General features: G+C 41.6%; 1 protein-coding gene across 1 annotated transcript in view; it reads left to right on the top strand.

The window, feature by feature from the left end:
* The first annotated feature begins 1,698 nt into the window (after positions 1 to 1,698).
* LOC148020222 (uncharacterized) overlaps positions 1,699 to 13,547 on the top strand; it is a 76,007-nt gene continuing 64,158 nt past the window's right edge. The window contains exons 1-4 of the mRNA XM_087700542.1: positions 1,699 to 2,018; positions 2,117 to 2,312; positions 2,887 to 3,398; positions 3,558 to 3,630. Coding sequence (XP_087556668.1) covers positions 2,214 to 2,312; positions 2,887 to 3,398; positions 3,558 to 3,630 — 684 coding nt within the window. The 5' untranslated portion in view covers positions 1,699 to 2,018; positions 2,117 to 2,213. The remainder of the gene's footprint in view (positions 2,019 to 2,116; positions 2,313 to 2,886; positions 3,399 to 3,557; positions 3,631 to 13,547) is intronic.

Genomic DNA, 13,547 nt, shown 5'->3' with positions numbered 1-13,547 from the left:
TATTGGGCGCCCAAAGAGTCGGGCTGTGCCAAAATACAATGTCTAATAACAAATACTTAAATCGTGCGTTCATGCGCATACAAAATAATAAATAAATGTCATGTGTTTCAATAAATAAGCGCATCAAAAATAAATATTGGTGCCACGCCTAAGATGCACGCCCATAAAAAATGATAATTTCTTCTAAATAAATTGAATGCACGCTATTGCCTAGTGCTTTTCGACGTTACCGCTGCCTGCTCTATACATCAACTGAAGCATTCACAATTGTTAGAAAATAATAAAATTAAACCAACAAAAGTGAATACCTAGCAGTCTTCAACTACAAAATAAATACATTGGTTAGAACTCAATCCTAACCTTTATTAATTACGATTGCGCACTCTAAACTCATAAACGTCTATTAATTTAAATATGTATTTTGCGGAATCACCTGCTATGGAATCACCCACTTGCACATTAAATTAACAAGACACCCGAAAAGGATAGGTGTCCCCATCGACTTTTCGCATAAGGAATCCACCTTGTGTATGAGCCCCGGCAATAAATATAATTTTACAGAATCCACCGCAAAACCTCATGGAATCCACCGTGGAATATGCCTCCTGGCATAATCTAGTTTGTTGCCATAAGGGCATTTTGATAGGTTGATGTGCACTACCCAATTGAAGCAAATTAACTAAAGTTTATTGTGCATGACATTGCTCCTTCATCTTCTTGAGAGACTTGGATACCTAGACATGTATGTGCTGCATGAGATGTGAGTAGCCATAGGCCAACTTAGGGTCTCCTTTCATCAACTTAAGATTGAGACAGGGAGAGTAGTCGAACTCCCTAGAGCTAAGAGTATCTATAGACTATATGAGGAGGAGGTGGAGAGTGAGAAGACCTACATTTGCAGAGGGCCTAAAGTACAGTATAGGCTAGATACCCCACTCTGTTTAGAGGAGACACCAGCATTAGACAAGTCATGGAATCTCCAAACCAATAATGCTTGGGTTAGTCTGTACTTGACATTTAGAGGCTTTGCACATCATTACTCTAAGTAGGCACCCTACAGAGAGCGGCTAGACAATCACAAGTCATTAAATTTTCCTAGATAGTGACCATACATACTACATCTACATAGAGAGGGGTGACAGTCTTGAAGAGATTAGAGCGGCACGATGATTGAGGATGCAAGGGTACTAGACACAAAGGCTACACCAAAGAGAGATGAGAGAGATTTATCGATGACATGAGCACTACTTGAGAGAGTTGAGGATCAGTTCAAATGCTACTCACACATTATCTCCTTAGGGATGTGCGATGTATTAAACCCACTTGATCGGATGGAGCTAGTCATCGATGTACCATGATTTAATCACATAACTAGCTATGTATTACTCCATAAACCCACAGCACCTTCTTGTTGTATCCCCATATTGGGCATTGCACTATACACCAGTTTATATTTCTTTGCTTTGCATTGCATATCATTTAGCATGTCACACTTGGATGCCGAGTGATGATTATTGTCATACAAATAGGCCATTTTCAGCCTTAGCAACTGTTAATATAATACCTTTATGTTCTCTCTCTCTCTCTCTCTCTCTCTCTCTCTCAGAGATTCATTTAATACGATTGATATAAACCAATGAAAAGTAATAAGAATAAACAAGAAGGACCCTTCAAGTTCGGGAGTATGACGTGTCAACCGCTGCATTTTGCCATTGAAGTCCTCGATTTCGCGTTTCAGGTCTCATCTTCACTCAACATTCAATGCTCATCATTCGTCATCCACAGTCGATCCTTCCAATGAAGCCTCCGAGAGACCATGCGTCTGGTCCCCAGATCAATGTCGTTTGCAATCACATCGATTAAGCGGACCTTGAAAAGCCTTCCTCGGAGCAGAAAAGGTTTTGTCAGAGCGCTTGGATTTTTCTCAAGGCAGATCAGGACCGAGACGGTGAACTTCGGCAGTACAGCCAGTTTAGCAGTCACGGCCGATTGTTAAGCTCGGTGCTTGTCTAAAGCAGGTATAGATTCGATGCACGATAATGCTACAGATATCCTTGATTGGATTGGCCATTTTCCTGTGTTGATCTGTGCTTGGATGGCAAAAATGCTGGCGCAGGGTTGTCATGCCATCGCAAGTTGCGATGATTATCCTCGAGTCGATGTGAAACTGCATTTCTGTGAAAAGGAGGCCTGAAGGGATTTTACGTGTAGTCATGGGATGGAAGGGCAAGATCGTTGGCAAAGTAGGGAATTATCTAACTCAATCATTGGAAGCTCCTCTCAAGACACTCTACAATTATGCGGCTCCAAAAGTAAGCCTATATATTCATCACAAGCTTCAATCACATGTAATGGCATTATCACTATGCTAAGCTGATGTTCCATTCCATGCTGTAATCCTGAAAGAATGACAGAGAGAAAAGGGGCCTGGGGTGGGGGATTCATCTCCATGACGCCAAAACTTGAGTAAAGTTCATGGTAGCTTTCTATGATCGACTGAGAATACATCTACATAGACCACGAAGTATGATTTCTTTTAAAATACTCAAGGCCTGGCTTGCTCACACATGGCCTCAAACTAGTTCTAAATAGCACCTGTCTGCATTGTTTTCCTACACGTCAACATCATCCAGAATAAAAATTTTTAATGCTTGATTCCATGTACGCATAGTTTTTGAAGGTGAAATTCAGCGTTCTCTTTTCCATTGTCCGTATTATATGGTGCTGGTGCTCATGGTTGCCCTGAATCTGTACGCCTCTAGCTTGTTACTGTTCTTTTATTTCCTTTTTGATTTGGGTAACTATCAAAACAATAGAGCTGGGGATTCTTGCATCCTTTTGTGGCATACAGGTCTAACCAATATCTTCTTTGTCCTTAAAATACAGGAGCAAGTTCAAGAACATGCACAGGGGATTCGACTTTGTACAGATCAGACAAATGAAAGTCCCACCAATGATTATGAGCCTGACACCTCCTCTCTTACGGCCTTTCTTCTCTCATTACTTTCCAGTTCTGACACCAATCAGTCGGTGCACATTGATAACCCTGAGGCTTCGGATGATGCATCACATTGTGATTATGGTGCTTCCACTTCAGGGTCATGGGAACCTCATACAGAAGGGGACTCGTTGGGGAATCAAGAACATGGAACATCCAGTGCAAGATTGCATAATTCATTATATGATTTGGAAAATGAGGAGACAAGGATTGGTTCACCGAAGCAGAGTTTGTCCAAGTGTCAATCCTTTGTAGCTCCATTGCCAGCATCACCAATTGCATGCAGAAAGCTTCCACCATTGTCAGATGAATCGTTGCTTCTTTCTGATGAATTTCGTGTTTTCTTATATTCTGCACTGCCAACATTAGTGAAGGATCGACACTGGATCTTGTTGTATAGGTATGTCTTTGTAGATAATATCTTATTTAGCAAAAATGTTAATGCTGGATCTTGCTGTGACGTCTCATCTTGTTGCCTTTTCTTTTCTGAAAATAGCTAGCATATTATTTTTGTTCTATAGATTTGTTGATGAATTATTTTGTTGTCTGTGAAGGGCAGCACAGCAAAGCATGGTATATCTCTTAGGACACTCTATCGGCGAAGTAGTGCCCTTCCTCCACCCCTCTTGTTGGTAATTGAATGTCCTCCCTCTTGCTTCAAGAATTCTATGTAATACAATACACATGTTAATTCAATCACCCAATAATAAAGATTTGATTTGTAATATGCTTGTGAGGACACATTGTGTACAAAGGTCTGCTTAATAAGCATTTTGGATGTGGCTGCTGATTGAGTGGTGATATGAGCACTTGATGTAAGGCCTATCTGACAAAAACGCAACCAAGGAGCAAGACCCCATCTCCATATAAACAGCTGATCAAATGGAAGGCCACCAAAGGGCAATGGAAATGGAGAGGCCTTGAACGGATCACTCTTGAAAACTCTAGTCGGGGATGGGCGAGCCATATAAATAGCCGATCAAATGGAAGGCCACCAAAGGCCAATGGAAATGGAGAGGCCTCGAACGAATCACTCTTGAAAAGTCTAGTTGGGGATGGGTGAGCCAAGCCTCTAACTCAACTATGAGACGATAGTGAGGAACTATTGAAAGTGCCATAAGTTGCATAGAAACACTAGGGACCAAGGGCTAAGGAGCAAATGACGAAGAAAAGGGGTAGCCGCATAAAAGAAGGCCCAGAATAGACTAGAAATCGTGAAGCAACTTCTCACGATCCTAGGAAGCCCCCTTTGAAACACAAAGGGCCAGAAAATCCATAGTTGCATCACCAAAATCGCCCCCCTTTGAAAGGGATGGGAGGTATGAGGGAACCACGGAGATGGCGGTGGGGGATGGGATGGAACCTATGGGATAAATGGAACACAATCAAGATTAGGTGTGGCAAGAGAAAGTTTCCTTCTTGGAGGGCCTTGCACAAAGAAAGGGGAATGGAGCATAGATAGCCCACTCTCTTACCAACCTGTCACAAAAGGAGCTCTTTAGAAGAACCCTCAACAAAGACTGCTGGCTCGGTGTAGAGAACATGGGTGCTGAGACCGGGAAGACTATGAATTGAGACGAGAGGGAAGCCCAAGTCGAGAACAAGTAGAGCCTCAGAAATGGAGCTTGATGGACGGTCTGACAATAGAGGCAACGTACCAACATCACTAATAGGCACCGAAGGAATTATCACCAACAGTGATGATATCCTCGAATGAATGGAGATCCTGTAGCAAATGGAAATAGTGGGCGACAAAGTAGAGGTAGACGAAGCCTTTGATGTGGATCCACCCTTCGCTCCTGGATAAAGGTGAGGGTATATTCTTTAGTACTTCTCGTTGAGGTACGAGGTCTTCTTACAATGAGGACATGTGGGATATCCTCTATGCTTCCCCACAAAAATAACTCCAACTTCTTCTTCTCTTTCTTCTGCTTGGCTTGTCTTGTACTTGTAGATAAAGTTGCATAAGCATGGCCATGTGCACGAGCTTCGCAAGAATTTGTCTCACTGTGATGTGCATCTTGCTCAAGCAACAATGGAACTAGCTCCTCCCAAGTGATTGTCTCCTGACTATGAGAAGTGAGAAGACTAGTGTAGAACATATCATATGTCGGTGATGGAAGATGTGTGAGAAGTGTCATAGCTAGATTCTTCGAAGAAATGTTTGTATCAAGGAATAAAAGCTCATCTCGAATCTCCTCCATCCTTTGGATGTGATCCCTCATCGTAGGGGAATCTGCGACAAAGAGCTTTTGTAGCTTCTTAGGGTAGTTTCCATCTAGCTTATCGGATGCGGAGAGAGAGGGTAGGACTAGCACCTGCTCAAGAGATGCCATTAATGCCAATCAGGAACTAGAAGCCGCAGAAGAATATAACGGGAAAGAGTAATAAGATGTTGGTTAGTCTGAATGATCCCAACCCACACGATCCCTCATAGCATACACTTCGGCCCATAAATGTCCTTCAATAAAGTACCTACAAGAAAACAAAGATGTTGCCATTGGAATAAAGGTGACCAATAAGAGGTGTCCTTTGGGATAATCAGGGTCTGTCGGGCCATGGTAGAGAAGAAAACTGACAAAGGCAAGAAAGACGGGGAGTATCTGATGGTGAAGGGAACACACAATGTTGGGTAGAGAAAGGGAGCAGTAAATGGTGAGGAAAACATGGCTTCAACCTAGAAACACAGCCAATCTAGGGGGTGGTAAAGGACCAAGAGTGCCTGGAAATGGTGCACATGCAACCAATAAATGCAAATTTGCCCTGCTATTGGCTCTGAAAAAAGAGGTTGCTCAGCACCGAAAAGAAGTCACCGTGGTCAAAAGAGACCGGCCAGTTTGAAACACAGCAGAGAAAGAATGCTGTTGACGTGTAAACAGGCCACCCAACAGAGAATAGTGCCACCCAGCTGAGAAGAGCTGCTGCGAGCCTTAAAGGCTGCTGCCTAGTTGAAAGGAGGTTGCCCAGCAACAAAATGCAGATTTAAGGGGGTTGCTTGTAGAAAACGTAGGCATGCAAGGCCTATTCTTGCAGCAAGTGTGCAGGGGGTTGTCTGCATAAAAATGCAGATGATATAGGGCATGGTTCTACAACATGCGTGATGGGGGACTACTTGCAGAAAACGTATGTTTGTTTTGGTGTCGCGCAGCCGATAGAATGGCCACCCAACCTGTTTGAGGTCACCCGGGTGCAGTAATGGTGCTGCCCAGCTTGGTAGATGAAACCAGCCTTCCTTCTTGGAATGGGTGGTGACCTGATTTAAGAGTTAATTACAGCAATAAATAAATGCACATAAACTGAAATACACACTTTACCATAACATTCTTGGACAGTAGACTCCTTGTTGGCCCCAAAACTGGCGCCCCTTTTAGTATTTCTTTAGCTTGATTCAATTGGCAAGAGTACAACTTGAGATTCTTCAGTCTCCTCTTGCTAACCAATTGCTCTTGCTGTCATAAATGACCAGCAAGCCTTTTGGGTCATTTGCCCCTTGATTCACCTAAGACTTCTCCAATTTGACCCTTGGTTGGCCAAATGCTGCCCCAAATCAATTCGGGATGGGCTGGCTCGTGAAATCCCTTGATAATCTTCAATTATCAGCTACTGATTTCAATCCCTTCAGCCTTCAATCTTTGGAATGGATCCCAAGGTGGCTGCTAATATTTCTGCTGTAAATTAGGGTTTACTGCAGAAATTACAGATCAGCCCACCAAAAATGGCTGAGATCTTCTCCGAATGGCTAAGAATTGCTGAGAATGGCTGAGCATAGGTTGAAGGAGATGAGAAAACGCTGTAGAGAGAGAAAATTCTGAGATTTGTCACGAAGAACTGATCAAAATCAGTTCTGCCCTGTTGTACCAGCCCCAAACGGATGCACCAACAACAATAGGAGCATCAGAGACTGTGATCTTCAGGAGAAAGTGCATCAGCAGCAATTGCCAGCTTCCCAAGGTCAACAATATGCAATCTCCATCACCAAAATGGTCTACAATGGCTGGGAAATGGCCCCAAAAGCTGGCAGCAACAATTCACCTCTTTCCAACAGCTCCAAAATGAAAAAACGAGATTTTCCTCTCCCTTCAGCCCTATTTAACCTTTCCCCCACTTGCATGGGAAAGTTTTGCCAAGTGGCAGCTATCTTAATCCATTTTCAGCAATTTCCAGCCATTTAATTAATTTTCAGAATTAATTAATTCTGAAAATTAATTCAGCCCTTAATCCATGCCCAGAAAATTAACCTTGCCCATCCAAAAATTAATTGGCTAGGCCATTTGCAACCCAAAGTGGTCCCATGCATTAATTGACCCTTGGACAAGCATTAATCCATTAATTAATGCCTAGTCCCTAGTGTCATCACTGATACTTAATGGCCAATTAATGGTCCTAGGGACAAACTGACACCAAAATTCACCTAGAATCTAACAAGTCTAACTTGTTACAACTTTTGCCTTTGACACCCATCTTTTTCACAGGGTCCTTCGGCCTTCAACTGTGAAAAAGTAGCTTGCACCTCACATGTGCGGCAGATGTGCATCTTTTAATTGCACATTTGATTAATTCTTTAATCAAATGTTAATTAAACATAAGCAAAGCATCAAATTTTCACGTCCTCGTGACAGTAGAGGTCGCCTAGGAGCGAGACGCAAATCTGCCCTAGTAAATGCAACCTAAAAAGGGCTAGAAATAGGTTGCCCTATCTTGTTTGACTCCAAGCACAAGGTTAGTAGCACGTGGGGATGACGCCTGGCCAGTTTTGTTGTGAACAACACGCTTCTCTTCGTGATCTTTGGCTCCCATACGTGGCTCTGATACCATGTGAGAGTGTGCAATGGAAAGAGGAAAGTGAATATGGAGAGGAGGAGACAAAGAGAACACAGGAGGGAGAAGGAACAATGTGATTGCATTGGTTGAAGGTACAAGGCTACAATAGTCAGCCCCAATACACAACTCAATGTGTTAGTGTGGGTACTAGATAGTAGTAAGGGGACGAGAGAATGAGGAGGGATGGCTGATCATGAAGGATGGGGTGAACATTACAAGCCTTTCCTTTGACAGTTTTGGGCCTAAGAGAGGGTGTTGATCTAAAATACGCTTTACAGCTGATTAGCATTTTTAAATAGCCCCAAAACATGCTTAACTAATGAAAAACACAAATTTGGTGTGCGGTTTGAGAGAGTTTCATTGGTTTCCCAAAACCCTAATTTTTTGGGGTACCTTTCAACATCTATAAATAGGCAGGTTGCCCACCATTTAGTCTCATTCTTTGGTGCAGGTTTTCCACTCTACGGTGTAGATTTCAGCTATTAGCCACCTACCATTTGCTGTCTAGTCATCATCGACTGCAATCCATCACTATCTAGCTCTAGGAGGCTTGTTTTCAGTCATTGCCCTACTATTTGGAGGTCTCCATCTGTTGCATCATCATAACACCTGATCAGCTTGCGTTTTCAGCATCTGTTGCTAGGCGATAAGCTGCTGCCATTTATCCTACCAAGCAACTACTACAGTACCTGCGTTTTTGTTGTCCAATAGGTCTACATCAGCAAACACCTCTCTTGTTGTCGCTTGATAGTTCTCTGCCTCGGGTGATCAATTTTCAACCTTCTTTTGGTAGTACACTGCCGTGTTTACCAGATTTCAGTCTTTGATTGTTGTGTTTTGGTGCTAGCCCGGTGCCCTTCAATATTCAGCACTCTCTTATCTTTGATTGGTGGTTACTGCACTTGGGATCCGTCTTCAGTGCATGTCACTCTTCGATCCTGCATTGCTTTGTCCTTGGTGCTGTACACTCTCACATTTATTTATAACATTCATTCACTTCAAAGTTTCTTCTCTCTCTCTCTCTCTCTCTCTATGTTTCTCTGTGTTTGAGTTTTGAGTTTTTGCGTTTTGCATTTTGCGCAAACACAAAGACAAACACAGAGAGAAGAAACTCTAAAGCGAATGAATGTTGTAAATGAATGTGAGAGTGTACAGAATGGTCAAGGAATAGAGCAATGGAGTGTTGGAGAGCGACGTATACCGAAGACAAATCCCAAGTGCTATGACCACTAGTTGGAGTACGGAAGACGAGGAAAACACCAAACACTGATCACCAAAGGGTCAGAAGACTGAGGTGATAGTAGTGGATAATGCATGATGCAGTGTACTGTAGTAGAAAGTTGCAAATGCAACAATGATGCAGCCGCCAAGAGGATGGAGATGGTCTCCAGCTATTGCTAGGTAAAGGGAGGGATCAATGTTGACAACTAAAGTCGCCCGGAGTTGAGGAAGGGTTGCCACCAACTGTCGCTTGGCTAATGGAGTGTTGAACGCAAGCAGGAGGTAGTTTGTGAGTTGGTAATGGTAGATGGACCAAACATAGCAAAGAAGTGAGAACTTGCATAAATGGGATGAAGTTGAATGGTGGGTAGCTTGTCTATTTATAGATGTTGAAGGGTGTCCCAAAAATTAGGGTTTTGGGAGACCACTAAAACTCTCTCAAACCATGCACCAAGTTTGTGTTTTTCGTTGATTAAGCGTGTTTTGGAGCTGTTTAAAGGTGCTAATGTCACGAGGACGTGAAAATTTGATGCTTTGCATATGTTTAATTGACATTTGATTAAAGGATTAATCAAATGTGCAATTAAAAGATGCACATGTGTTGCATATGTGAGGTGCAAGCTATTTTTTCACAGTTAAAGGCCGAAGGACCTTGTGAAAAAGATGGGTGTCAAAGGCAAAAGTTGTAACAAGTTACACTTGTTAGATTTTAGGTGAATTTTGGTGTTAGTTTGCTCCTAGGACTATTAATTGGCCATTAAGTATCAGTGGTGACACTAGGGACTAGGCATTAATTAATGGATTAATACTTGTCCAAGGGTCAATTAATACATGGGACCACTTTGGGTTGCAAATGGCCTAGCCAATTAATTTTTGGATGGACAAGGTCAAATTTTTTGGGCATGGATTAAGGGCTGAATTAATTTTCAGAATTAATTAATTTTAAAAATTAATTAAATGACTGAAAATTGTTGAAAATGGATTAAGAAAGCTGCCACTTGGCAAAACTTTCCCACACAAGTGGGGAAAAGGCTAAATAGGGCTGAAGGAAGAGGGAAATCTCGTTTTTTCAGTTTGGAGTTGTTGGGAAGAGGTGTTGGACTGTTGTTGCCAGCTTTTGGGGTCATTTCCCAGCCATTGAAGACCATTTTGGTGATGGAGATTGCATATTCTTGACCTTGGGAAGCTGGCAATTGCTGTTGATGCACTTTCTCTTGAAGATCACAGTCTTTGATGCTCCTATTGTTGTTGGTGCATCCATTTGGGGCTGGTATAGTAGGGCAGCAGCTGATTTTGATCAGTTCTTCGCGACAAATCTCAGAATTTTCTCTCTCTACAGCATTTTCTCATCTCCTTCAGCCTATGCTCAGCAATTCTTAGCCATTCGGAGGAGATCTCAGCCATTTTTGGTGGGCTGATGTGTAATTTCTGTAATAAACCCTAATTTACAGCAAAAATTAGGGTTTAGCAGCCACCTTGGAATTCGCGCCAGAGATTGAAGGCTCAAGGGACAGAAATCAGCAGCTGATAATTGAAGATTATCAAGGGATTTCAGGAGCCAGCCCATCCCAAATTGATTTGGGGCAGCATTTGGCCAGCAAAGGGCAAATTGGAAAAGAAGTCCTGGGTGAATCAAGGGGCAAATGACCCAAAAGGCTTGTTGGTCATTTATGACAGCAAGAGCAATTGGTTAGTAGGAGGAGATTGAAGAATCTCGAGTTGTACTCCTTCCAGTTGAATGAGAGCTAAAGAAATACCGCAAGGGGCGCCAATTTTGGGGCCAACAGGGTGTCTACTGTCCAAGAATGTTATGGTAAAGTATGTATTTCATTTTATGTGCATTTGTTTATTGCTATAATTAAGTCTTAAATCATGTTATCACCACCCATTCCAAGAAGGAAGGCTGGTTTTAACTAATCAGTTGTAAACCATGTTTTAGCTTTGACAACTAGAAGCCCATATAATGAGTGGTTTCAAAAAGTGAAACCAAGTGCTCATGATTAAAGAAACAAACCATAAATTGGTGAACACTGAACCTATATAATGAAGCTCTCTAGAATCTAAATTTGGCGACTTCTAAATTCAAGAGGTTACTATTTTTGGGAGTTGCTCAAATGGAAATTCTGTTCGTGTCAAAAGCTCCGAAATTTTGCAAGGAATAATTTTGTTTTCTCTGTAGCTATCTCAAATTCTTAACCATTTGAGAGATTTTAGAGTAGAAGGTTTGGAAGCTTCTTTCTCTAGAAGAGTGACATGTGGCATCTAGAATAGGACATGTGTCATTTTGAAGAGAGAAGTGGTCATGCACTTGTCATTTTCAGCAAACACTTGTCATTTGTAGCCTCTACTCTCGACTTTTGAGCACCCAAGTCCTATATCTATATATTGGAGGTCTCTCTCTTCATTTGGAACAAGCCATCATACTGAAATTGTAGCCATATGCTTTCTAGTCTTCTATTTGTTAGAAGTGGTGTTGCAATGAAAGTATAAACAAGTGCTGAAATAAACTATTGAACACAAGACAGAAGAGAAAGGAAACAAAAGAATAAAAGAACAAAAGAACATTTCAAAGGAAGAGAACTTAGAGATGTGCTCGGGAAATGGAATCTATATACCAAACACGAGAATGACTTATACAACACTGAGTCATTGGCTGCGTGGGCATTGGCATTGGCTCCTCTCTCTAACGGGAAGACCACTTGAAGAATGATGATGATTAAATGAGAGGAAAAGTCGCCATTGAATAAATAGGCCCAAAATATACCAAATATGACAGCTCATCGGCCGGCAATAAATGCCTAAATAATCACTAAAAAGACTACTATGAAATGCCTAAATTAGCTAGTAATGTCAAGCATAGCCTAGACTCGCACATGAGCTAACTAGACTGCTAACACTATTTATCCCTCATCCAAGAAGCACTTTCTACTTAGCTTGATCTAGTCCAAGCACTAAAGAAGAAAATCAATTTGTTGTTGGGAGTTTGTAGAAATCAAGGATTGTGTCATGAGAGGACATGTATTTTTGAAACCTCAATTAACATGTGGATTAATTTTTAATCACATGGTTAAGTAAACATTGCACGTGTGACGTGTAATCGGGGTTAGAGTAAATTTATGAGCCCGAGACCCGAGGAAATCATAGGATGTTAAAAGGAAAAAGTTGCTATAAGTTATACCGCACATGTGCTTGGTGGTACCTGGTGCCAGTTCGTGGCCTAGGTCATTCATTTGGCCATAAGTGTCAGTTGGTGACACTAGGGAAGCAGCGTGTAATGGTACCTAGCACCAATTTGATGGTCAAAGATGGCGCAGAGACACTCGAGAATAGAAGTTGCCTTGCCAATTTAATTATTGGCTAGTCAGATTATTTTTTAGGGCACTCAAATAATTATTAGATTAATTTTTAGTATTTAAAACTGAAAATTAATATTTAATTATGGATAATATTGAAAAAACCATTTAGGAAGGCTGCCACTTGTCAAAAATGCCCATGCAAGATTGAAAAACGTCTTTAGATGCTGGAGAGAGGCATTTTTAGTATATTCAGCTTGCGAGAGAGAGTGAGGAGATGCTGTTGGACTGATTTGCAGCAATTGGAGGACCTTCTGAGGCAGTCAAGGGTAGGAGAAGACCAAATGACAGCATCTACAGGCTATTGAGACAGAGCAGCATCAATAAATGATTGATTTTCTTTAGTTCTTTGCATCTACAAGCTGTTGAGAGAGGGTAGCAGCAGTAAATGACAGATTTTCTTGAATTCTTTGCGAAGAAAGTCTGAATATTCTCTCTCCTCAGCATTCTCTCTCATCTCCTAGCCTTTCTATAGCCTTGCTCCAAAGATTACAACATTGAGATAACTAGAGACTGAGAAATTTCAGATTTCTTTGTTGTAAATCCTAATTTGCAATAGAAATTAGGGTTTACTAGCAGCTTCGGGAAGCGTGCCAGAAATTGGAAGCTGCAAGACTGGCATTCGATAGGGCTGAAGCTGTTTTCAGTCAAATTTAGGTGGAGGGACCAACAAATCAATGAATTGGGGCATTTTCCATCTCCATCAATGCAGGTGAAGGCTAATTGATTGCTTGAATTAAGGAGGAAATTAGATTGAAGACTTGCTGGTTATTTTGGATAGCAAGGGGAGTTGGAATACCGAAAGGGATTGGGAGAATCCCATTGTACATCAACTTCTTCAATTAAGTTAAATAAATATTGAAAGGGACGCCAATTTGGGGGCCAACAGGGTGTCTAATGTCCAAGATTATATGGTAAAGTGTGCATTTTAGTTTTGTGAATTTGTTAATTTCTGTAAATATTGTTGAATTAGGTTATTTACCAGCCTATCCGAGGAGGAAGGCTGGTTACATATTGAGAACCATAATTTTCAGAATTGTAGTAAATTAGCCCTTTTGTATATGGCTCAGTTACTCATGCTTGTGGTTTGTTTCAATAAATTTGTGTAAAGGGGGAGGGGTTGGTTCCCCTCTCAACGTGGTGTCGACTTCTCT

This window comes from Lygodium microphyllum, chromosome 19 (assembly GCF_053477565.2).
Source record: "Lygodium microphyllum isolate KBCC chromosome 19, Lygodium_microphyllum_v1.1.10, whole genome shotgun sequence".
NCBI lineage: Eukaryota > Viridiplantae > Streptophyta > Polypodiopsida > Schizaeales > Lygodiaceae > Lygodium > Lygodium microphyllum.
The sequence above is the reverse complement of the archived record's forward strand: the minus strand, read 5'-3'. Positions and strand labels throughout refer to the sequence as shown.